Raw genomic sequence first — 25,913 nt, 5'->3', positions numbered from 1 at the left:
GTTGTGTTTTTTTGGAGGGTATTTCTTTTGTTGTGGAACTACAGGTACCAGCGGGCCCGCTAATTCCCTGCATGCTGGTACTTGTGGTTCTCCAAGTACCAGCATGTGGTGGGAGGCTTGCTGGGACTTGTAGTTCCACAGCAAAAGACAAAATTCTTTTTTTTACACTTTTAATGGCTGTCAGCCTGGCACCCACCGCCCAGGGGTGCTGGGGGCAGCCTTGGGCTTCACCACTCCCCCAGGGAATGCCGGCCAGTGGTGACTAGTTGGGGGGGTAATGCCACGGTCGCAGGGACCAATATTAATGTGTCCCATGGCTGTAGCATTATCTCCCTGGCTAGTGGAGCTCGGTGCTGGTTTAAAAAATACGGGGGACACCTACGTCTCTTGTCCTCCGTATTTTTGGAACCAGGACTGGACCAAGAGCCTGATCCTGGTTGCATAAATGCTGGGGAACCCTACAAATCCCCCCCCCTGGTATTTTAACAACAAGGACTGGCTTACAGAGCCCAGGGCTGGTTATGCTCAGGAGGGGGACCCCACACAATTTTTGTTTTGATTTTTAAGTGTTTCACAAACTGTACACAATGAATCCCTGCACAGATCTCACTGATTCAGCCGGGCATCATTGTGTTAAGTCCGGCAGTGTTTTACTATTCTCTCCCATAAAACACTGCCCGACAATACGAATTACTTCGACATCAGTGGACTCGAATTGAAAAACCACGGTAGTTTTGTAAATTACTGTGTGTTTTTTTTACAAAAAGATTGATCTCGGCTGAAATCGGCAGAAATACGAATCTTAGTAAATATACCCCAATGTGTCAGGCTCAAATAGGGTGGTCTGCAGTATGCCGACTGACAGGATCCCGCACGCGCCACCGTGCCCGTAGCGTGGCGAGCTCAGCGAGCCCGCAAGGGGCTCATTTGCGCTCGCCACACTGTCGGTAAGCCGGCGGTCGGGCTCCCGGCGCCGGTATTCTGGGCGCCGGGAGCCCGACCGCCGGCATATCGTAGTGAACCCCTCAAATACACCAGGAGAGAGTAGCTACAGCGTGACTGTGCTAGTTGTGAACGCTAAAGTCGCATAAACCTCATTATACACAATAATGTAACTGAAGTGTCAAAAACACAAGAAAATGATCACCAATATTAATATAATTATTTCAAGAAATAAGTTTTATTAAAAATATAATTTAGAGCATATTCATCAATGTAGCAAAATGAACACCATAAAGAAAAGAACATATATACACTAACAATACAGTATGTATCCAGGTAAAATATTTAAACAAAAAAACAAACAAAACAAATCTAATTCTTCATTTAACTATTGTCTGAAACAAAATTTATTTCATTTCAAATAAAGATAACTTCACACTGGAGAGGTTGTGCCTGCTAGGACATACTCCCAGGCAGCAAAACAGGTACGTTTAATCCCATATTTATATAGTAAAAAAATATGAATGGATATCTACAGTATATGTATATATAGCACCTACATACAGCGCTGTAACAGGGCTCAAATGTGCCCCGTGATGGCCCGCCCTCTGAGCACCTGACTTCATGATGCACAAAAGGGGCGGTGCCAACAGCACTTGTAAGTGCAGGGCTGACCGGAGCGTCCTGGAGACACACTGATTGGCTGTACTGGCTGCAGGGTGCCTGTCTGAAGCGACTAGAGGAACGCTCTTGGTGGTGCTGCAGCAGACATGAGGTGGCAACGTTGACTCCCATAAAGCCCTGCGCTCTGTGTGGCGGAACCGGTCGCACACACCTACTTATAGCTCTGTCTACCCATGAGCCATACCAAGCAGTCTTTCAAGGAGGTGTTGATGGCAGATTTTCTAAATATATTTCCAAATAATGGCATTAGTAAACAGAAATCAATATTTACACTTTACACATTTAAAGGGATCGCTCCAGGGAATTATTGTGGTGTGTTTAAGCCTGAAGTTTAAAAGGCCAATGCATTTAATAGTGGAACACCCCATGGGCAATATGTAAGAGCCTGCAATGTGCAGGCTGTGCGGGAAGTTCTGCGAGTATGCCCGTATTTTTAAAGCGGCAGTCGTTTACAAGGCAAAACCAGGTCGGTTTTGCCTTGTAAATGATTACCGCTTTAAAAATACTTCCCGCACCTCTCACACTATTACATGTTGGCCCGTGTGGGCCCATGTTTCCTGTTAAAAGCATTGACCTTTTAAATTTAGGACTTAGGAGTCTGAACCCTTAAGAGTGATGTAATACCTTCCCATAATAGACAACTCTAAAGCAGCAGGCAAAAAAATAAAAACATAAAACATGGAAGACCCAATACTACATCTGGTATTACATAGTGTTCGCATGGCTTTCAGAGAGGGGTTCCAGGAGGCACTTGTTAAACTAAATTTGTGAAGTCCAATAGCAAAATAGACCGAGCTGACAAAGAAGGTATGTCTATATCAAGGTGTTATCAGACATTAAAAAAAAAATCACCGTATGCGTTAACGTTGGAAGTCCCCATCGTAACATTTTTTCCTATCGTTGTCTTAAAATGCTTTTAAAAAAATAAATAAAAAACTTGCTTGGGAAATTCATATCCCAAAATTTGGGATTAAAGAAAGACCATGTAAGACGCACTCCTCCTCTCTATTTTATATTTTTCCTTCATCGTTACTCCATATATGTCCAAGATTCCCACTGCGTCTTCTCAGTAATCATCTGAATCCTAAAACCAAAAGGGTAAAGGTTTTAAGTTAACGTGGCCAATAAACAGGAACTACAGCAGTATAAGAACAACAAAAAGTGTCATTTTCCAAAACATTCGATACGGCTGCCTTGAATATTGTATATTCAATAAACAGTGGACTTATTTAACATGCGCTCATGGGTGTGGTATGTCAGATCGACAGGTATCATGTTGACACGAGAATGTCATCATGTCTACACACTTGACATGTCAACATAACATTCCCGGTGGCCCAGCGGTTCCTTGTGGCTGCAGTGGCCCTCGGGTCCCGGCAGACAGTTGACCGTCACGTCCTGTGCAGATGTAAGACGGAGCAGGGGATTGGATGAGTATTTTCTGCCTATCCCTATCTTTAATTCATATCCCTACCCCTACTGCCTAACCCTAACCTCCCAATCCCCATCCCATTCACCCAACCCTCCACCTACTGCTAAATCCTAATCCTCCAGGCGGCGCCTAAACATAACCGTCAGCATTTTGAGAATGTTGATATTTCACATTGCAATATTTCAGAACCATGTCGAAAATCTGGTGTTGACACTCTGAATGTTGATGTGGTAACTGCCGACAATGTGACTGGATCCCGCTCTAATATACTTCCAAAATGCAGGCCCTATTTATTAACCTTTACAAATATATCACTGGCATGCTCTAAGCAAAGTAATAAATCAAGACTGACGGGGACATTTACTAAGCAGCGATAAGAGGAGAAAATTGAGCCACTGGAGAAGTTGCCCATGGCAACCAATCAGTACTAAAGTAACATCTGTCATTTGCATACTATAAAATGATACAGAGCTGCTGATTGGTTGATGGGGCAGCTCCACTGGCTCACTTCTCCGCTCTTATCACTGCTTAGTAAATGTCCCCCTGAGTATTACTAACAGGCAAACGGGCAACGTAGAGTTTAACAAATCAGTTTTGCCTACATATCTTGCACGTGGTCCAGGGATCAGTGAATGCCAACTATGGGCAATGCCACCTCGTGCACAGCTCAGTAGCAGATGAAGAGGTGTAACCGGGTGGTAATGGCGCATTCACATGTATGCAGTGTTTACAGACAGTATGTTGGTGGAGTGTGAACAGTGTTACGCCACTTTCCAGACTCATCTTGCGATGGTGCCTCTGATGCACTAGTGGTGATGTTGATGGTAACTGTCATGAAACCAAGCGTACAGATACAACCAGTCCAGCAACAAAGATGCGTACCAACGTGCATACGGGCGAATATACACATTTAGTTCCATGGATGCACTGCGGGTGCAATTCTGCATCCACTCCAGGCAAGGGCATAGCAAGAACTTTGTGGGCCCCATAGCAACATTTTGATGGGGTCAAGTTGTTAATTTTCAAGTTGTTAATTTTCTGCCCCATAGTAGCCTCTTTCCCCATGACTCAGAATCCAGACACGTCAGTGCAGCACTGGATGAAAGATGCAAGGGTCTTTCAGGAGTCCAGAAACTCACTGACCTTTTATACACACACACTGATTACAAGCAAACAGATCACAGGGGAGGATGGTTACCTTTAGTAGCCATTCAAACCCGTTTGTGTCAACTTGTGTGCATGTTATCAGGCCAAAATCTCCAGGGTATGTAAACTTTTGCTCAGGGTCATTTGGGTAGTTTCTGTTGTCACTATGATTTCAAAAGAGTAAACACAGTTGTTTGACAATAAATGGCTTCACCCAACCACTAACCACGAGTGAAAGAAAAGTTTGTGAGTTATCATTCATATTCTCTGACAAATGGCCAGAAATCCCAAATTCTCCTAGGGTATGTAAACTTATAAGCACAACTGTACATGCGGTCACACCAAGTCCTAGGAATTGCCCACTAAGCAACTGTGTCTAGCCCATTGCCTGAAAGAAAACTGAAAAGGGGCACTCGCTAGCACTCATATAGATGGCAGTGTGTGTGTGCGTGCGTGCGTGCGTGCGTGCGCGCGCGCGCACACACACACACACGTAGAACAATGGAAAATGTGAAATTTTAAGCAAATATCATTTAGTTAACTTACATCATCACATTTCCGGCAAAGACGCATTAAACATCCGTCGTGTTGCTTCACAGATGAATCGCGGTGCAGAGGAGTGGTAATGTTCTCATCATAAATACAACTGCAAGAACAAAAGCACCACATTATACAGCATAACAAAAAATGTAATAAAAAGGTATTCGTGAGAAAAAAAACAAAAAACACATTCATAATAAACACCACATTTTGGCTAGTTTCAGTACTGTAAAGGTACAAGAGAGGAAGAAAACTGGGAGCAGCAAAGGTAAAGGCACAGAAATCCATAATGTGACAGGACCAGGCTGCAGATAAGCAAAAACGGTCATTCAAAATGCAGTCACATCATGTGGTTATATAGGGGGTCATTCCGAGTTGATCGCTCGCTGGCTAGTTTTAGCAGCCGCGCAAACGCTATGCCGCCGCCCTCTGGGGAGTGTATTTTAGCTTAGCAGAAGTGCAAACGCATGTGCAGCCGAGATCTGCAAAAACAGTGTGTGCAGTTTCTGAGTAGCTCTGAACCTACTCAGCACTTGCGATCACTTCAGCTTATTTGTGTCCGGATTTGACGTCATACACCCGCCCAGCGAACGCCCAGCCACGCCTGTGTTTTTTCAGACACGCCTGCGTTTTTGCAAACACTCCCTGAAAACGGTCAGTTGACATCCAGAAGCGCCCCTTTCCTGTCAATCTTCTTGCGGCCGCCAGTGCGAATGAAAACGTTGCTAGAACCTGTGTAAAACCACAAAGGACTTTGTACCCGTATGTCGCGCGTGCGCATTGCGGAGCATACGCATGCGCAGAAATGCCGATTTTTAGCCTGATCGCTGCGAACAACGGCAGCTAGCGAACAACTCGGAATGACCCCCATAGTTCAAAACTGAAATCAGGAAGAAATAACATGTGTACTACAAGCAGTCCAAGTGGAAATGTATGAACCACATGTTAGGCGCACTGGTCGCAATATTTATAACAAAAAATCTAATATTGTTTCCTACTGCAACCTATGATGCTGAATTCAACCCTGTGACAGGTTAGTATGTGACTAAACAATAAAAATGTTCAATACAGTAAATATTATAAAACAAGCATTGCACTTAAACAAATGCAATTAATTGAGCCAAAGGGAATACAAATGTTTTTCTGTAGCTCCATTTGGGCACGATGGCTGCCAGTGCCTGCATTTCAGCTCGCCACCCCTGGGCAAAAAGTGACTCGTTTGGGCGACCAAACTGCATTTTTAGCGAACGCGCCCAGCGCATTGGTCAGGTTTAGCTGCTTTACGTGGCTAAACCCAGCCTCTATTGGCGCAAGCAGCGCGATAAAGACATACCATTTAATATATATCGCCCCAGTGATCTCCCGTCACTTTAGATGGGAGATCGGGCGCAATAATCACTTGAATTGTGCCCAAAATATCCATGTTTGAGATACATTGTTAAGAACTCAACATTGTGGGCAGTAGTAGCACTGAAGTCCTAGGTATGAGGCTCACCAAGGCTCTATGGCTGTGGCATTGTATGCTTCAGTTCTCTATCTGTGCTTATACAAACCTCTGTTAATAAATAATGTTAAAGTTTATTGTTTTAACACTGATAAGACTGACAGAACTGTAACATATAGATAATAAATGGAGAGAAACAGAGGGGCATATTCATCATCCTTTAAAAGTCACAATTTCTACATTGTGACATTCATCAAACTCGGAGTTTGAACGTGAAACTGTTCACCATCCTGAGATGAGGGGTATGGGGATGAGGGGAGGAGGGGGGGGGGGCGATGCTACAGCGCAATCTCTGCAGCCGGGCCGCCCCGGTACTAAAGTGCCGGCGGTGTGGATGGGTGGGAAGGTCACAGTGAGACACATATACATATGTCCCCGCGGTGGGTACTATGATGTCGGCGGCAGTGGGGAGGAGGGGAGGCCTCAGCTGCAGAGAGACCTATGTCCCAACGGTGAGGAGGCGGGGTGCCGCAGCTGCAGAGCGATTTCTCTTACGAAGATGCTGGGGTCCACATTAGTACCATGGGGTATAGGCGGGTCCACTAGGAGCCATGGGCACTTTTAGAGTTTAATAGTGTGGGCTGGCTCTTCCCTCTATGCCCCTCCTACCAGACTCAGTTTAGAAAATGTGCCCGGAGGAGCCGGTCACAGCTAAGGGAACTCCATAGGAGTTTTTCTAGTTTTATTTTTTTCATTAGAGTTTAGGTACATGGAGGCTGCTGGCAATAGCCTCCCTGCTTTGTGGGACTTAGAGGGGGAATAGTGTCCAACCCTGAGAGGTTAATGGCCATTATCTCCGCTGACAGGACACTGAGCTCCTGAGGGTGATGATCGTTAGCTGCCCGAGGCGACCGCTCACTCCCGCAGCATGCCGCCACCCCCTAACAGAGTCAGAAGATTCCGGTAGCGAGTGAGTCACCGGTGACCCGACAAGCGGGGAGCCGATGTGAATGGTGGACACAGGGTAGTAGCGCAGTACTAACTGCGCTCCGGAGAGCTCAGCGGTACATAGTGCGGCGCTATGAGGGGCACCCTGATTCAGCGCAGATACCCTACACTGGTCACTCAAGGCTATCAGGGACCTCGGTAACGCTGCTATCAAAATCCTCAGGCCAGTATAATCTTTTGCGGGAAGAGGCGCCATTTCCAGGGGGCGGAGCTTCTCCGCAGAGCGGACCCAGCAGCGTTCAGCACTTTTTCTCCCTGCAGATACAGCATCAGAGACGCTGACAGGGAGTGCTGTCCCTCCAGACGACTCCAACTATCCTGTGCGGTACCAGGGGGTTGTAGAGGGGGAAGGGGGGGAGGCTGTGTATTATCTGTGTAGTCTATTAAGGTACACAGTCAGCGTTAGGTTAGTTATACAGCCTACTTGAGCGCCGTGTGTGTGCTGGCTCCAAACTCTGTGTTTCTCTGAAGGTACTTGGGGGGGAAACTGTGTCTGACATTTTCCTGTGTGAGTGTGGTGTATGTTTTCTCACATAGTCCAGGGACTCTGTGTCTTATGCTGCAGAGGACGTTTCATCCCCAGAGGAATCCATTCCATGTACTCAGGAATGTAATGTATTGTCTCAGATTCCTATTACTGAGCCAGAATGGCTGACTTCTATTAAGGGAATGATCTCTCAGATCTCTACTAGGGTAGCTCATACAGAGACTAAAACTCAGGTTTTAAAGAAATCTATGGCAGTTTGGTCAGGTTCTATTTCTATTCCTTCTAAACCCACTAGCATATACCCGAAGAAACATGCACTTGCCCAGATAATGCAAGATGAAACGGATACCGACTCTGACATGGCAGACGGTGACGGGGATGTGCTGAGGGGGGCGGCATCCCTGGCTAAGGGGGTGCAGCTCATGACTGAGGCCATTAGAGACGTGTTTAACATTACTGACATACCACCTGAGCAGGTTGAGGAGGCTTACTTCACAGACAATAAGAAAGCCTCGCTAACCTTCCCTGCGTCTAAAGAATTAAATGTTTTATTTGAAAAATCCTGGGAATCCCTGGAGAAAAAATTCCAGATCCCCAAGAGGGTTCTGGTTGCTTTTCCCTTCCCTGAGGAGGATAGAAAAAGATGGGAAAACCCACCCATAGTTGACGCATCTGTCTCCAGACTGTCAAAAAAGGTAGTTTTACCTATCCCTGGATCTACCGCGTTAAAAGAACCAGCTGATTGTAAGATTGACACTACGCTCAAATCCATATACACTGCTTCAGGGGTGGCGTTAAGGCCTACTATTGCCTGTGCATGGATCTCAAAAGCTATAGTAAAGTGGTCAGGCACGTTACTAGAGAACTTAGATACAATGGATTGAAGTGACATTGAACTGTTTTTACGTAACATACAGGACTCTGTGGGATTCATGGTGGAATCCATGAAGGACCTGGGCACGTTGAATGCAAGGATATCTTCCATGTCTGTCTCAGCTCGCAGGGGATTCTGGCTACGCCAATGGTCGGCATATCCAGGAGAAGTGTGGAGAACCTACCCTACACAGGTCAGGCTCTATTTGGGCAAGCGTTGGATGCGTGGATTTCCATGGCAACAGCGGGTAAGTCACCTTTTCTTCCCTCAGCTACGCCGTCTATGAAGAAACCTTTTTCTTCATCTGCATCGCAGTCCTTTCGGACCGCTAAGACAGAAAAGTCCAAGCCTCCTACCACCTTCTTTAGAGGTGGGCGTGCAAAATCCAAAAAGCCTGCACCTGCAGGCTCCCAGGACCAGAAGTCTGCTTCTGGTTCCTCAAAAGCCTCAGCATGACGGTGGACCGCACAGCCTGGAGGACGGACTGGTGGATGCGAGGCTCAGACGTTTCAGCCACGTCTGGGTGTCGTCCGGCCTCGCATCCACCAGTCTGTACCCCTGGGTATAGGATATTGTGTCCCAGGGGTACAGACTGGAATTTCAAGAACTCCCGCCTCACCGGTTCTTCAAATCAGGCTTGCCAGCTCTACTGACAGACAGGGCTATTCTACAGGAAGCCATCCAAGAATTGGAAAAGTCAGAGGTCATTGTTCTAGTTCCATCTCATACGCAACACATGGGTTACTATTCAAACATTTTCGTGGTACCGAAACCGGATGGTTCGGTCAGACCGAATTTGAACTTGAAATCGTTAAACCCTTATCTGAGGGAGTTCAAATTCAAAATGGAGTCTCTGAGAGCGGTGATCTCAGGTCTGGAAGAGGGAGAGTTTCTGGTATCCCTGGATATCAAGGATGCGTACCTCCACATTCCGATTTGGTCCCCGCACCAGGCTTATCTCAGATTTGCACTGTTAGACAGTCACTAGCAGTTTCAGGCACTACTATTCAGTCTCTCAACGGCACCGAGGGTATTCACCAAGGTGATGGCAGAGATGATGGTTCTCCTCCGCAGACAGGGAGTGAACATAATTCCATATCTGGACGATCTGCTGATAGAGACGTTGTTGCAGTCCATTGCTCTCACGACTCGTCTGCTCAGGGAACATGGTTGGATCCTGAATTTTCCAAAGTCACATTTGGAGCCGACAAGGAGATTGTCTTTCCTGGGGATGATCCTCGACACAGAGGGTGTTTCTACCAGAGGAGAAAGCGTTGGTAATACAAACAATGGTCGGGATGTCCTGAAGCCAGCCCGGGTTTCGGTTCATCAGTGCATTCGCCTTCTGGGGAAGATGGTTGCCTCCTATAAGGCTCTACAATACAGAAGATTTCATGCTCGATCCTTCCAACTGGATCTCCTAGACAAGTGGTCGGGTTCTCATCTACATATGCACCTGAGGATACGTCTGTCGCCGAATGCAAGGATTTCACTCCTCTGGTGGCTGCAAATACCTCACCTTCTGGAGGGCCGCAGGTTTGGGATTCAGGAACGGATCCTTCTAACCATGGATGCAAGTCTCTGGGGATGGGGCGCAGTCACTCAAGGGGAAACCTTCCAAATCAGGTGGTCAAGTCTGGAATCCAGTCTTCCAATAAACATTCTGGAACTAAGAGCCCTGTACAACAGTCTTCTCCAAGCGGCACATCTTCTGTGAGATCGAGCCATTCAAGTACAGTCGGACAATGTAACGACGGTGGCATACATAAACCGATAGGGCGGAACGAAGAGCACAGCTGCAATGTCAGAGGTAACAAGAATCATCCTCTGGGCAGAAAGACACGCGCTGGCGCTGTCAGCAATCTTCATTCCGGGAGTGGACAACTGGGAAGTGGACTTCCTCAGCAGACACGATCTCCATCTAGAGGTGTTCACAGAGTTGACAATTCTTTGGGGGGTTCCCAAATAGACATGATGGTCTCCCGCCTCAACAAGAAGCTTCGGAGGTATTGTTCTAGGTCAAAAGACCTGCAAGCAATGGCGGTGGACGCCCTGGTGACTCCGTGGGTGTTCCAGTCATTGTACGGGTTTCCTCCACTTCCACTCATTCCAAGGATTCTAAAGCTCATAAGGAGGACAAGAGTTCAGGCAATCCTCATTCCTCCGGACTGCCCAAGAAGGGCTTGGTACGCGGATCTTCTGGGTCTACTGTTGGAAGATCCGAGGCCTCTTCCTCTTCGGGAAAACCTGCTACAACAGGAGCCGTTGGCTTATCAAGACTTACCGCGGCTACGTTTGACGGCATGGAGGTTGAACGCCAGATATTAGCTCGGAAGGGCATTCCGAACAAGGTTATTCCTACCCTGATACAGGCTAGGAAGAGAGTAATATCTAAACATTACCATCGCATTTGGAAGAAGTATACATCTTGGTGTGAATCCAAGAGGTTTCCTATGGTTGAGTTTCAACTGGGACGGTTTCTCCTCTTCCTGCAAGCAGGTGTGAATATGGGCCTGAGGTTGGAATCCGTAAAGGTCCAGATTTTGTCATTATCCATTTTCTTCCAGAAACAGCTGGCTTCCCTCCCTGAGGTCTAGACTTTTTTGAAAGGGGTTCTGCACATCCAGCCTCCCTTTGTGCCGCTACAGCACCCTGGGATCTTAATGTGGTGTTGCAGTTCCTCCAATCGGACTGGTTCGAACCTCTACAGGAGGTTGAGGTCAAGTTTCTCACGTGGAAGGCTGTCACTCTGTTGGCCTTAGCTTCTGGTAGACGTGTGTCGGAGCTGGGAGCTTTGTTTTGTAAAAGCCCCTACTTGATCTTCCATAAAGATAGAGCTGAGCTCCGGACACGTCAGCAGTTTCTTTCAAAGGTTGTGTCGGCTTTTCATATCAACCAACCTATTGTGGTGCCAGTTGCTACTGACTCCTCAATTCCATCAAAGTCCTTGGATGTTGTAAGGGCTCTGAAAATTTATGTGAAGAGGACTGCTCGTCACAGAAAATCGGACTCTCTGTTTGTCCTGTATGATCCCGAGAAACTTGGGTGTCCTGCTTCTAAGCAGACGATCTCTCGCTGGATTAGGTTTACTATCCAGCATGCGTATTCTACGGCAGGATTGCAGTGTTCAAAATCTGTTAAGGCCCACTCTACTCGTAAGGTGGGTTCTTCCTCGGCGGCTGCCCGGGGTGTCTCGGCTTTACAGCTTTGCCGAGTGGCTACTTGGTCGGGGTCGAACACGTTTGCAAAATTCTACAGGTTCAATACTTTGGCCTCTAAGGACCTTAAGTTTGGTCAATCAGTTATGCAGGAGCCTCCGCGCTCTCCCTCCCATTCTGGGAGCTTTGGTACATCCCCATGGTACTAATGTGGACCCCAGCATCCTCTAGGACATAAGAGAAAATAGGGTTTTAATTACCTACCGGTATATCCTTTTCTCGTAGTCCGTAGAGGATGCTGGGTGCCCGCCCAGCGCTTCGTTATCCTGCAGTGGTTACTTGATTCAGTACTGCTTTGTTACTAGTTAAGTACTGCGTTATTACTTGGTTCAGTAATGTTTCAGCTGTTGCTGAGTTTTCAGGCTGGTTAGCTTGGTTTGCCTTGTCTGTGTGAGCTGGTGTGAATCTCACCACTATCTGTGTAAAATCCTTCTCTCGAAGTTGTCCGTCTCCTCGGGCACAGTTTCTAGACTGAGTCTGGTAGGAGGGGCATAGAGGGAGGAGCCAGCCCACACCATTAAGCTCTTAAAGTGCCAGTGGCTTCTAGTGGACCCGTCTATACCCCATGGTACTAATGTGGACCCCAGCATCCTCTACGGACTACGAGAAAAGGATTTACCGGTAGGTAATTAAAATCCTATTTCCTGCAGCCGGGCAGCCCCGGTGCTAAGATGCCGGCGGTGGGGGCAGAGGAGGTAGCGGCTGTGGCTGATATCCCGACATGGGAGAGAATCCATAGCAGGCACAGGGGCAGAGGCTGTGGAGGGAGCGGAGACACGGCAGAGGCTGACATCTGCCTCAGTGACCTCTGCTGCCGGGACCTTCGGTGCCCGCTGCCCTCTTCTGTGTGGGGGAGGATGTAGGAGAGAGGCGGTGTCCTTTGCTCCAGGTGCAGGATGCGGGTACGGGGGAGAGGGGGGGGGGGGTTCAGAGGCTGTGGGAGATGTGAGGGGGATGCAGGAACACTAAGGAGAGGCTGCAGGGAGGAAAGCAGACACCCGGTGGCAGTGTCGGACTGGGGCAAGAAGGGCCCACCGCAGTAATGCAGTGGTAGGGGCCCATGCATAAGGGTGTGGCCAGGCAATAGTGGAGGTGTGGCCAACCACCACAGAGGCCCGGCTAACTGTAAGGGAGTGCATGGGCTGGGCCCATAGTCCTGTGCAGTATAAGGGAACATACTGTATGTATAATGTATAATTAAAGTGCACTAGAATACAGTTTGGAACCTAATCCCTAGAGGAGGAGGTGAGCCCACAGGCAGTGGGGCCCACTGGTGGTTTCCCCTGTTCCCCTGTGGGCCAGTCCAACCCTGCCCGGTGGTGAGAATGTGGAGAGGGAGTGCAGACGGGTAGTGGAGCTGCACAAAAAAAAAACAGTTTTTTGGAAGTGATCATTTTATGATGGGGGCATGATGAATACTGAAAAAACTGTGAGAGAATACAATGAGAATTGAAAATTCTCATTCTCATTGCACAATTTTTTCATAATGAATATACCCCACAGTGAGCTGAAAAAAAGAAAGAAAAAACTATGGTCTCCTACAGCATAACAGAGTGTTCTGATAAGCCTTATACAAATAGATTTAACATGAGGCTACGTTAAATATTGACCCATGTCCCAACCCAGCCAGCACTCCTGGAGAGACCTCTTCCCCTCCCAACACGTGCTGTCCATTCAGCCATGACGTGAGAACCAGTCACTCTATTCAGTATGCGGAAATATAAGAAGAGATTGGTTTTATTTTTAGGGTTCATTTACATATTACTCATGAAGTGCCCTATATATGCTTTGCAGGTTACCTGCGCACCGTATGCGATTGGATTTTTCATTGAAAGCAAAAAAAAAAAAAAAGGAAGGCAAATAACTTTGTATCTGGAACAAAGCCTGTTGCAATGCGGGTGAAAGGTGCGAATTGCCATGGCGTTTAAATTCCAGCAATAGCAGCGCTTCTCGCACCCTTCGTCCGGCTGATTCACTATGGGGTAGGGAACACCTCTGAGCAAGATCCTGCTGCGGTAACACATGGCAGCTGCCGCGCATATTTGGTCGGGTGAATGGATTCGGCCTTATTTGAATTCCCCCCTTTAAATCTCCCCCACCTGCTGAGCAATACGGGTTTGTTAACTAGGTGAAAGTTCAAGAACTGAAGATATCAAAATTGGACATACATTGGCGCCAGATATAACTCACCTGTGTGTAGGTAGGTAACATGATTTGGTGCACTTGGTTAGATTTGGCTGGCCTGGCATACAGCAAATTTGATTCAGTATGGTCATTAAGGGGTCTATTTACTAAGCCATGGAAAGAGATAAAGTGGGCGGAGATAAAGTACCAACCAACCAGCTCCTGTCATTTTTCCAACACAGCAGTTAGGAGCTGATTGGATGGTACTTTATCTCTCTCCAATGTTTAGTAAATAGACCCCTAAGTGATCGAACCAACAAGAAGTACAGTATAACAAATTGTTACATGCATGTGTACTAAAACGGTTTGCCTTCCAAAACCTCTATAGAAGACATAACAGAAGTAAAAGTAAGACCAGCACCACTGTCTTTGTTTGCCATATTTTGAGCCATATTTTGAAGAGTATAAGAACTGTTTAAGTGCTAATGGACCTGAAACATGAACTTTTGCTATGGTCTACTCTAAAGGCAGCCAAACTGAGTAATACAACACGGACACACCGCCGGTGGGATCCCGGCCTTTAGATGACCAGCGGGAGGGGAGGGTGGCGAGAGCAACAAAGCTCCTTGAGGGCTCGGTGGCTCATACAGGTTCTCTTCCAACTCTATGGGTGTTGTGGACAATAGTCCCTGTTGCCGACCGTCGGACTAGTCATCGTTCGGGATCCCGGCGTCGGAATAGTGACCAAACCACATCCCAAATCAAGGACTATATACAAGACTGTCACTGGAAATCTCAGTCACACTCACTCCTGGGAGTCTTCAATAGGCGACTTTTGCATCTTCTGGTGCCTGAGTCTGTCCCTCTTGATCGCCCTCCTCATCCTTATCAGTAGTATCAAGGAGACCACAGCAGAAGGAATGAACACCAGAGCCGACAGCAAGAGGACCGTGTTGAATCTAAAGGAGAGGCCTGACAAGAAAATATTGGAGTTACACAATGACAATGATACTTCCCAAGCAGGGTCCCTGAAGTGACAACATGTGCACATGAGGACAACGGGTTAATATTCTTAGGAAATAAATTAATGTTAAACCACGGTTTCAATGTATCTCTGTAACAAACAATCATTAGCCTACAAAAAATATAGGGGCAGATGTATTAAGCCTGGAGAAGGAATAAGGAAGTGATAAACCAGTGATAAGTTGGGACTCAGGTGATAACACATGAACCATCAGCTTCAATATGTAAATTGACAGTTAGGAGCTAATTGGCTGGTGCGTTATCACCTTGCACTTATCACTGCTTTATCACTTCTTTATCCCTGCTCCAGACATAATACATCTGCCCTATAACTCTTGGGAGGCTAACTATGCAGCTTTCATAGCAGGCTGCAGTCTCAGCTAAAAACGTTTTGGGTATGACATGCCGGCGGTCAAATAACAGAGTGTGGCATCCAGACACTGGACGGGGGTAAGTATTTTACCCCTTCCCTAACCCTCCGGGGGTGTCGGCTAGGGCTAACCCTTCGGGAGTGCCGGGCTAACCCCCCCCCCTTCTACTGTCTAACCCACCCCAGGCCCTAACCCCCACCCCAATACTCACCTTCGGGATGTTGGCTCTCGGTGTCCCGGTGGGGTGTCGGGATTCTGGCATCAGTCACATGACCGCCGGCATCCCAACCGACGGGATGCCAAACGCATCCGCTAAAAAAGCCATTCTATATTAGAATGAAAGAGTGGAACTACACTAGTAATATTGCTGCTAGCAATGAGAACTACCCCTCTCCTCCCCACCGTGCCCTCCCATGGCCTGTATAGTCTGCAGGCTCCTACACACCGCTTCAGTATAATGTGACGCATTCTTACTTTCCAGAGTGACTGTCAGCTTCGTCTGAGGCACATTGCCATGGACATCGACGGGCAGGTTCTTCACTTGACAGGACAGGGTGCCATTGTCTGTCAGCCTTAGGTTCTCCAGCAAAATGGAGGCATCTCCGCCTCTGGCATCCCCATCCCACTTTACGCGGTCCTTGAAGGGATCATTTGGAAAGGGGTAGGCCTCTGCCTGGTAGTGCATGAGCTGGGGATTGTGCGGAATAGAACAGACATATTAGAGCACAGGTTCTCAAACTCGGTCCTCAGGACCCCACACGGTTCATGTTTTGCAGGTCACCTGTAGATTTTTGAAATGTGACAGTTGGTGATACACAGTGCAGCTGCTGGGTGACATGGAAAACGTGAACCGTGTGGGGTCCTGAGGACCGAGTTTGAGAACCACTGTATTAGAGGAATCCGAGTACGTAGTAAGACAAGAAAAGAACACGGTGTCTCACTTTATACCACTTTCCAACACTTGATTACAACCTGTATTTACTATACATTTATCACTGTGCAATTTATCACTCTCCAAGGCTTGATAAATCTTAGTGGACAGATAGATAGATAGATAGATAGATAGATAGATAGATAGATAGATAGATAGATAGATAGATAGATAGATAGATAGATAAACATTCACATGCAGTATCCATTCAGTGGTGTCACTGTAGAGGGATTGATGTAAAATATAGAAGATAGTACTTCAATATTTGACATCAATACATACATAATAATAAGGCTAATTGGTTGCTATGGGTAACATCTGCACTGGTCCACTTCTCCACTCTTTACACTGCTTGATATATCAGCCCTCATATCTTGCACAGTCTTGTAATTTTAGGTTGCAAATTAGGCTATTACAGATGGCTTTGTATTCCTAGGCATTATATACGTAGCCTTGTAGTCCACTCGCTAGATATTTTATTATTAACAGTTTCTTATATAGCGCAGCAAATTCCGTTGCGCTTTATACTGGACACAATGAGAAGACAAAACTGGGTAATAACAGTCATAGAGGTAGGAGGGCCCTGCTCGCAAGCTTACAATCTATGGGGAAAATATCTGACCTATAAAGGAGGAGCAAGGAAAGACAACTCTATGGAGATTAAGAAATTAGAAACTCAGGAGAGACAGACTAAATAAAAGGGGTGGAGGGGTGTGTCTTTACGTAAAACCATTTTTAAAACCTGATATACGGGAAGATATGCAGGAGGGGACTGTAGACACTGTCGAGTTGTTATGGGTAGAAATTGCATGCAGCAAAAAGGGAATAAAAAAGTTAGTATTGGGTGTATGCTACAGGCCGCCTGGTATTAACGTATCTGATGAGGAATTGTTACTAAAGCAAATTGAAAGAGCAGCAGGAGTAGGTGACATAGTAGTGATGGGAGATTTTAACTATCCAGAGATAAATTGGAAAAACGATTCATGTGATACTGCTAGGGGCAATATGTTTATAAACACACTTAATGATAACTAATTAGTTCAACTAATTGAGGAACCAACTAGGTACAATGCAATCTTAGACCTGGTATTAACAAACAATAGGGAATTGGTATCAGATATTATAGTAGGGGAGCCCATAGGAAACAGCGACCACAATATGGTCACATCCACAGTCCTATACTAGCTCAACTTTGAAAGGATGAGGGGAACTTTAAGGGATATTGAGTGGGAAGGTTTGTTTCTAGGAACAAATACTACAGAGAAATGGGAGGTACTAAAATCACTGCTAGCTAAAAATACTCTCATATTTATTCCTACGAGCAGCAAAAAAAGGATTAAAAATCATAAACCGATGTGGCTTAATATAAAGATTATGGAATTTATGGGCAAGAAAAGGCGAGCATTTAAAAAATACAAATCTGATGGGAATGCGGAATCATTTCAGCACTATAAGGAATGTAACAAAATATGCAAAAAATAAATAAGAGCGGCTAAAGTAGAAACTGAAAAACTAGTGGCAAAGGAAAGCAAAGCGAAGCCCAAAAAATTATTTAAATACATTAATAGCAAGAGATTAAAGAAGGAGAGTACAGGCCCTTTAAAACACAAGCTGGGAGTCTTAATCAAAAATGATAATGACATAGCAGACACACTAAATTTGTTTTTTTTCAACAGTATTTACTAGAGAGGACCCAATTCAGGGACTAACACAATATCAATAATAAGAATATCCCACTGATAGGTACTTATTTAAGTGAGGAGGTAGTCTGTGACCGATTAAAACATTTAAAGATTAATAAGTCACCGGGGCCTGATGGAATTCACCCAAGGGTTCTAATGGAGCTTCACTCTTGCAAAACCCCTATTTATGATCTTTAAGGATTCAGTTATATCAGGTATGATTCCCAAAGACTGGCATATAGCGGAAGTAGTGCCTATATTCAAAAAGGGAAGTAAAGCTGAACCGGGTAATTATAGACCAGTTAGTCTTACATCTATAGTGGGGAAAGTACTGGAAGGTATTCTAAGGGATAGTATTCAGAAGTTCCTTGAAGCCAATAAGGTCATTAAAAGGAATCAACATGGATTTGTGAAGGACAGATCCTGTCAAACAAACTTACTTGGTTTTTATGAAACAGTAAGTGCAAACCTCGATCAAGGTAAAGAGGTGGATGTAATCTTTTTAGACTTTGCCAAAGCTTTCGACACAGTACCACACATGCGACTTCTCTTCAAGCTACAAGAAATAGGGCTAGGAAGCGCAATATGCACTTGGGTCAAAAATTGGTTAGATAATAGGGAGTAGCGCGCTGCGATTAATGGATCGCTTTCAAATTGTGGTGTGCCACAAGGCTCAGTATTAGGACCGCTATTGTTCAACATTTTCATTAACGACCTAACAGAAGGTCTAGAGAGCATGGTGTCAATTTTTGCAGATGAACCAAATTGTGTAAGGCTATAAATACAGAGGAGGATGCTGAGTCTCCTCAGAATGACTTAGTTAAATTAGAAGCATGGGCAGCCAAATGGAGAATGCGCTTCAACACAGACAAGTGTAAGGTAATGCACTGTGGTAGCAGGAACAAAAATAACACCTACATACTGAATGGGGTAAAATTAGGGGATACTGTACTGGAAAAGGACTTAGGTGTTCTAATAGATAGCAAGCTAGGCAGCAGTACCCAAAGTAGGATTGCAGCAAAGAAGGCTAATAAAATATTAGCATGCATAAAATGGGGAATTGATGCAAGGAACTAGGGTGTTATACTCCCGTTATATAAATCACTGGTGAGGCCACAACTTGAATACTGTGTACAACTCTGGGCTCCCTACTACAAAAAGGATATCATGGAGCTAGAAAAGGTTCAGAGGCGGGCGACCAAACTAATTAAAGGCATGGAGACGCTGGAATACGAGGAAAGGCTTGAAAGACTAGGCATGTTTACACTGGAAAAGAGGAGACTAAGAGGGGACATGATCAATATCTACAAATATATAAGGGGACAATACACCGAGCTTGCGCGGGACCTGTTTCTGGTTAGATCAACACAGAGGACTCGTGGACACTCGCTCAGGTTAGAGAAGAGGAGATTCCGCACAATACGGCATAAAGGCTTTTTCACGGTAAGGACAGTACGTGTATGGAATTCCCTGCCTGAGGGAGTTGTAATAGCGGACTCTGTCAACACCTTTAAGAATGGGTTAGCTAAATTCCTAATGGATAAGGATATCCAGGGTTATGGTGCATAGTCATGCACTATAGTTACTATAAAAAGGGATATAATGCAACGGCTGACAGCAGCATCAGTCATAAAATTTTAGATAAAATAATCCTGCATAGGAGACTACAAACAGGTTGAACTCGATGGACAATTGTCTTTTTTCAACCATAGATACTATGTAACTATGTTAAAAATTAAATAACTGTGACCCCAGAGCCAGGGGCGTTTCTACAGAGGAGGGGGCCCATGTGCACCTCCGGGTGGGCCCCCTCCTCTTAACGGCGCTGTAGACTCTGGCAATGTGCCGGAGTCTACTGTGCATGCGCAGGTCTCCAGAAACATGGCCCCCGCCATGATCCGGAGACCAATTTGGCTACCGCACATGCGCAGCAGCCATTTTGGCAGCGATTTCCGCAGCGGACGCTGCTTCCGCCACTGGACTCTGGTAAGGCAAGTATATAAATGTGTGCGATGTGGGCTTCCCTGGACCCAGGGGCCCGTGTGCACCGCACACATTGCACCCATTATAGAAACGCCAATGCCCAGAGCACTGAGGTGCAGCAAAATGAGCATCACTCAATTTTTTTACATCATCACAATAAGATATAATATTATGTCTTGACTTATTGTGCCCATAGTACCACACATTGATCTGTCCCCAGGTAAGTCCTCAGCGGCTGTTATGAAACACATGATAAATGCATTACTAGCACCTCTACGTCAGGCAGTGGTATTTCTTAATGACCCTACACACTGAAAGATCTAACTGAACGATATGATGGTTCTCGTTCATTAATGAACAAGAACTCGCTCATATCATTCAGTGCGTAGGCACCAACTATGATCGATGCGCACGTTCATCGTTGGTACCGGGTCGCTTATACATGCATGCCAATATGGACAATCTCGTCCATATGAGCATGCAGGGTTATGGATTCGGGTGACGGGGGGGGGGGGGGAGGGAAGAAACGTCACCACCTCCCCGCACTAGGTCGGCCGTCGGGCACCTCGGCGGGTGTGTAGGGCCTATTACCCTTTTACATTTGCTGTACATTAGCTATAGTGACTGCAGACAGTACCCACAGCGGCTATAAATGCCATCCCCAGCCTTCAGCTTTTCATATTTTCCTGTTCCAATGTAGAACTATCAAAGATTTAATTGAAATTTACTCCCAAAGTGGCCGGACGCCAATCAAAAACGCAGATCAGCAGACATTGATGATCCATCATGGAATAGGCAAAAAAACTTCATGTTAAAAATCCTGGCTCGCCGATCCCGATCATCTCAGAATTGGAGAATCAAGGATTTCCAACATGTTGGATTTCCCTGATACCGCGACCCCGCCGTCGGCTGAACGGGAAATTGCCCCGATGATGTATGGACCCCTTAAGATGGAATCCTCTGTCTATCACATCTGGGAGACCATAAGTATCCATAACACAAGCTATGTTCATTGTATAGAATGGGGGTGAGCTGTAGAAAATTAGAAACCCAAAATGTGTGGTGCCCACAACCTGCACTCTTGACACTCATGAAATGAGGATGAGCGAGTTGTGAATAGTCCCTGCAGCAGGCCAGGCCCTGTTTTACAGTCAATAGACAGAGGTTGGGCTGCCCAGTCATAATACATAGGCAAATGCAGGGGGGGTTTCCAGTTGCCCAGTCATAACACACTGGGAAAATGCCACTACTTGCTAATATACAGTAAGGGCAACCACCTCAGGCTCTGGGAAAGCATGGCACCATTTATCTTTTTGATACCTGCAAATGACATGATGGGCGGTATGTAATGAAGTCCAAGTTCAGCGGCCTCCCGGGATGCCGGCCAAACGCGGATGTTTTTTATAAAGGGGCAATCATTTACAAGGCATGGTTTAGCCTTGTAAATGATTGCCCCTTTAAAAAAAACGTCCGAGATCAGCCGGCATCCCGCACGGCCACTGAACTTGGACTTCATTACATCCCACCCGAGAAGTGTTCTCACGTAGGAACAATATGTTATTTAGGTACAGATGGAGCCACGCTCATCTAGCCTTCTCTGCTGCACCTAGGCGCACCAAGGTTTATTAGCATAAGCCCTTCATCTATTGTTCTCAGGTGCAATACAATACAGAGAGAACAATTCAACAGGGGATTAAGTCCGACTGCCCAGTCTCAGTTAATCCTATTAAAGGGATAGATGAGCAGGGCTCCATCTGTATATGGCTCATTAAAATACTCTTATTTATAAAAGTAATACAGCTCATACTCACAGTGATGGTTGAACCTCCTTTTTCAGGACGGTAGGTCCAGGTTATAGATACAGAGTCAGATAGGGGGTAATTGGAGGAGAAGGTACACCATAACCTAACGGACTCTCCTACCACCCCATATACTGCGGAGCCTGCCCGGACATCTATGGGAAGCACGCTTGGGGCGCCTAGAGACAGACAGACAAAGAAGCATCCATTACACTGTAGTCACATAGAAATAAATAAATAAATAAATATATATGTGAGGGTGTGTAATATAATATTATATATATATATATATATATATATATATATATATATATATACATACACACACACACACACACACACACACAAACACACATATTATACTAATATATAAAGGATGTACTTATCTATCTATATTTTAAATATATCTAAATATATTACATCCCTCTATATATACACACAGGATAGATACTAAGATGGGAGTTCTATTTAAAATGGGATGTTACCCATAGCAACCAATCAGATTCTACTTCTCATTTATGTGGGGTAACATCTACACAATGCGCCAGGGAAGGGTAACATGTGCACAACGCACCAGGAGAGGGTAACATGTACACAACGCGCCAGGAGAGGGTAACATGTACACAACGCACCAGGAGAGGGTAACATGTACACAACGCGTCAGGAAAGGGTAACATGTACACAATGCGCCAGGAAAGGGTAACATGTATGCAACACACCAGGGAAAGGTAACATGTACAGTAACAACGTGCCAGGGAAAGGTAACATGTACAATAACAACGTGCCAGGGAATGGTAACATGTATGCACACAAAGGAAGGGTTGCATGTACACGGCGTCAGGAGAGGGTAACATGTACACAACGCGTCAGGAGAGGGTAACATGTACACAATGCACCAGGAAAGGGTAACATGTACACAACACGCCAGGGAAGGGTAACATGTACACAACGCACCAATGAGGGGTAACATATACACAATGCGCCAGGGAAGGGTAACATGTACACAATGCACCAGGAAAGGGTAACATGTACACAATGCACCAGGAAAGGGTAACGTAAAAAATGCGCCAATGAGGGGTAACATGTACACAACGCACCAGGGAAGGGTAACATGTACACAACGTGCCAGGGAAGGGTAACATGTACACAATGTGCCAGGGAAGGGTAACATGTACACAACGCGCCAGGGAAGGGCAACATGTACACAACGCGCCAGGTAAGGTTAACATGTATACAATGCGCCAGGGAAGGGGAACATGTACACAATGCGCCAGGAGAGAGTAAAATGTACACAATGCGCCAGGGAAGGGTAACATGTATACAACACGCCAGGGAAGGGTAACATGTACACAACGCGCCAGGGAAAGGTAACATGCACACAGTGCACCAATGAGGGGTAACATGTACACAATGCGCCAGGGAAGGGTAACATGTACACAATGCACCAGGGAAGGGTAACATGTACACAATGCGCCAATGAGGGATAACATGTACACAATGCACCAGGAAAGGGTAACATGTACACAATGCACAGGGAAGGGTAACATGTACACAACGTGCCAGGGAAGGGTAACATGTACACAATGTGCCAGGGAAGGGTAACATGTACACAACGCGCCAGGGAAGGGTAACATGTACACAACGCGCCAGGGAAGGGTAACATGTACACAACGCGCCAGGGAAGGGTAACGTGTACACAACGCGCCAGGGAAGGTTAACATGTACACAACGCGCCAGGAGAGAGTAACATGTTCACAATACGCCAGGGAAGGGTAACATGTACACAATGCGCCAAGGAAGGGTACATGTATACAACACTCCAGGGAATGGTAACATGTACACAACGCGCCAGGGAAAGGTAACATGCACACAGTGCGCCAATGAGGGGTAACATGTACACAATGCGCCAGGGAAGGGTAACATGTACACAATGCACCAGGAAGGGTAACATGTACACAATGCGCCAATGACGGGTAACATGTACACAATGCGCCAGGGAAGGGTAACATGTACACAATGCACCAGGAAAGGGTAACATGTACACAATGCACCAGGAAAGGGTAACATGTACACAACGCGCCAATGAGGGGTAACATGTACACAATGCACCAGGGAAGGGTAACATGTACACAATGTGCCAGGGAAGGGTAACATATACACAACGCGCCAGGGAAGGGTAACATATACACAACGCGCCAGGGAAGGTTAACATGTACACAACGCGCCAGGAAATGGTAACATGTACAAAACGCGCCAGGGAAAGGTAACATGTACAAAACGCGCCAATGAGGGGTAACATGTACGCAATGCGCCAGGGAAGAGTAACATGTACACAACGCACCAGGGAGGGGTAACATGTACACAACGCACCAGGGAAGAGTAACATGTACACACTGCGCCAGGGTAGGGTAACATGTACACACTGCGCAAGGGAAGGGTAAAATGTACACACTGTGCCAGGGAAGGGTAACATGTACACACTGCGCAAGGGAAGGGTAACATGTACACACTGTGCCAGGGAAGGGTAATATGTACACACTGTGCCAGGGAAGGGTAACATGTACACAATGCGCCAAGGAAGGGTACCATGTATACAACGCGCCAGGGAAGGGTAACATGTACACAACGCCCCAGGGAAGGGTAACATGTACACACTATGCCAGGGAAGGGTAACATGTACACACTGTGCCAGGGAAGGGTAATATGTACACACTGTGCCAGGGAAGGGTAACATGTACACACTGTGCCAGGGGAGGGTAACATGTACACACTGTGCCAGGGAAGGGTAACATGTACACACTATGCCAGGTAAGGGTAACATGTACACACTATACCAGGTAAGGGTAACATGTACACACTGTGCCAGGTAAGGGTAACATGTACACACTGTGCCAGGTAAGGGTAACATGTACACACTGTGCCAGGTAAGGGTAACATGTACACACTGTGCCAGGTAAGGGTAACATGTACACACTGTGCCAGGTAAGGGTAACATGTACACACTGTGCCAGGGAAGGGTAACATGTTCCTCTGCGGGTAATGTCTGTATACAGAGGAGTTAAACTATTTTACTGGGTTAGTAAATGTAATAATCCCCCGTTTCCGCAGATAGCAATACTAAAAACGTGACCTGTTGGGACCACCTGAGGATGGGATTGTAGAGACACTGGGAATGTGTATCCTTACAGACTGGAGATACAGATGTCTGGGACATAAGGGTACTAGGAGCTTCCTGGTATATACCGAGGTGCCTGTGACTTTAAATATATCAGATATAAATGAACAGAGAACCAGAAGGGTCTCATTATGTCTGAGCCACTTACCCACTATCAGCAGCAGCAGCCGGCTCAGGAGCCCTCTCTCCCAGTGCAGCTCCATCTTTCTGTTCCCCTCTCTCAGCAGACCTGTCGGACAGGTGAGACAGGTGTGTAAGCGGATGTGATGCAGGTGACACCAGACCTGTGCACAGGTGAGTCACTCCACAGCCGGCCCCCACTGCCCTGAGTGTCCTGCCTCCATTCACTAATAATATAACAGCAGATCTCCCCAGGATATCACACAGAGCTGGGTGAGCTGCCTTGGCTTCTCAACTTTCTGCTTTCAGTCACCTTGTTAAAGAGATTATAAGGTTTTGTATTTCCTATTCTTTGCATTTAACAGGTAACCTATTAACAGATTATTTACCGAGCTGCTGTTACATCACACGGTGCTCTCTCCGCCCTGTCCTCCCTCTGCTAATTACTGCACCACAAACAGGTCCTGCCACTTCACTATGGTGCAAACTGACATCACACCATTACAGCTGAATACCCAAATTATCCACTCATTAGAGGCAGTAATATCACTGTTTTATGATGAAATAAGATAGCGAATGCTTCAATTAGTGCGCAGAACCGGTCCTGCGTCTGCGCAGTTTCCCGATAATCGGGGAAACTCCACAGGAGATCGCTTATATGTGATCCATCCTGAATAACCGCCTATGCTAATATAATATAAAAATAAACTACTAACTCTTCAATTTTTTAAAAGCATTCATACTTTGCAGCATTTTTTCCACACCTGCGTAAAACTTTGCACAGTACTGTGCGTATACAGGGTGATTCAAAAATCTTGAATCTAAGTCAGTTTTTTCAAATGGAAAGGGAGTCGTGTAACTGGGTGCCGGTTGTTAAAATCTGCAGCTATGACACGGAAACTTTGTTCTCCAGACATCAAAATGACCTAA

The 25,913-nt window shown here is 46.1% G+C and overlaps 1 protein-coding gene across 2 annotated transcripts; it reads right to left on the bottom strand.

The window, feature by feature from the left end:
• Nucleotides 1-1,205: 1,205 nt before the first annotated feature.
• On the bottom strand, nucleotides 1,206-25,471 carry MPZL3 (myelin protein zero like 3). 2 transcript variants are annotated; one of them, XM_063943590.1, is made up of 7 exons: nucleotides 25,373-25,471; nucleotides 25,012-25,092; nucleotides 21,701-21,867; nucleotides 15,768-15,981; nucleotides 14,709-14,871; nucleotides 4,751-4,850; nucleotides 1,206-2,710 (listed from the first exon to the last, which is right to left on the bottom strand). In XM_063943590.1, exons 2-7 carry the CDS (start codon nucleotides 25,064-25,066, stop codon nucleotides 2,693-2,695), a joined length of 717 nt encoding a protein of 238 aa, XP_063799660.1. In that variant the 5' UTR covers nucleotides 25,067-25,092; nucleotides 25,373-25,471; the 3' UTR covers nucleotides 1,206-2,692. The 2 variants fall into 2 exon arrangements, with proteins under 2 accessions (XP_063799660.1, XP_063799659.1); XM_063943589.1 differs by lacking the exon at nucleotides 25,373-25,471 and having other exon boundaries at nucleotides 25,012-25,350.
• Between the last annotated feature and the right edge of the window lie 442 nt (nucleotides 25,472-25,913).

This window comes from Pseudophryne corroboree, chromosome 10 (assembly GCF_028390025.1).
Source record: "Pseudophryne corroboree isolate aPseCor3 chromosome 10, aPseCor3.hap2, whole genome shotgun sequence".
NCBI classification, from domain to species: Eukaryota; Metazoa; Chordata; class Amphibia; order Anura; family Myobatrachidae; genus Pseudophryne; species Pseudophryne corroboree.
This window is presented reverse-complemented; position numbering and strand designations above follow the sequence as displayed.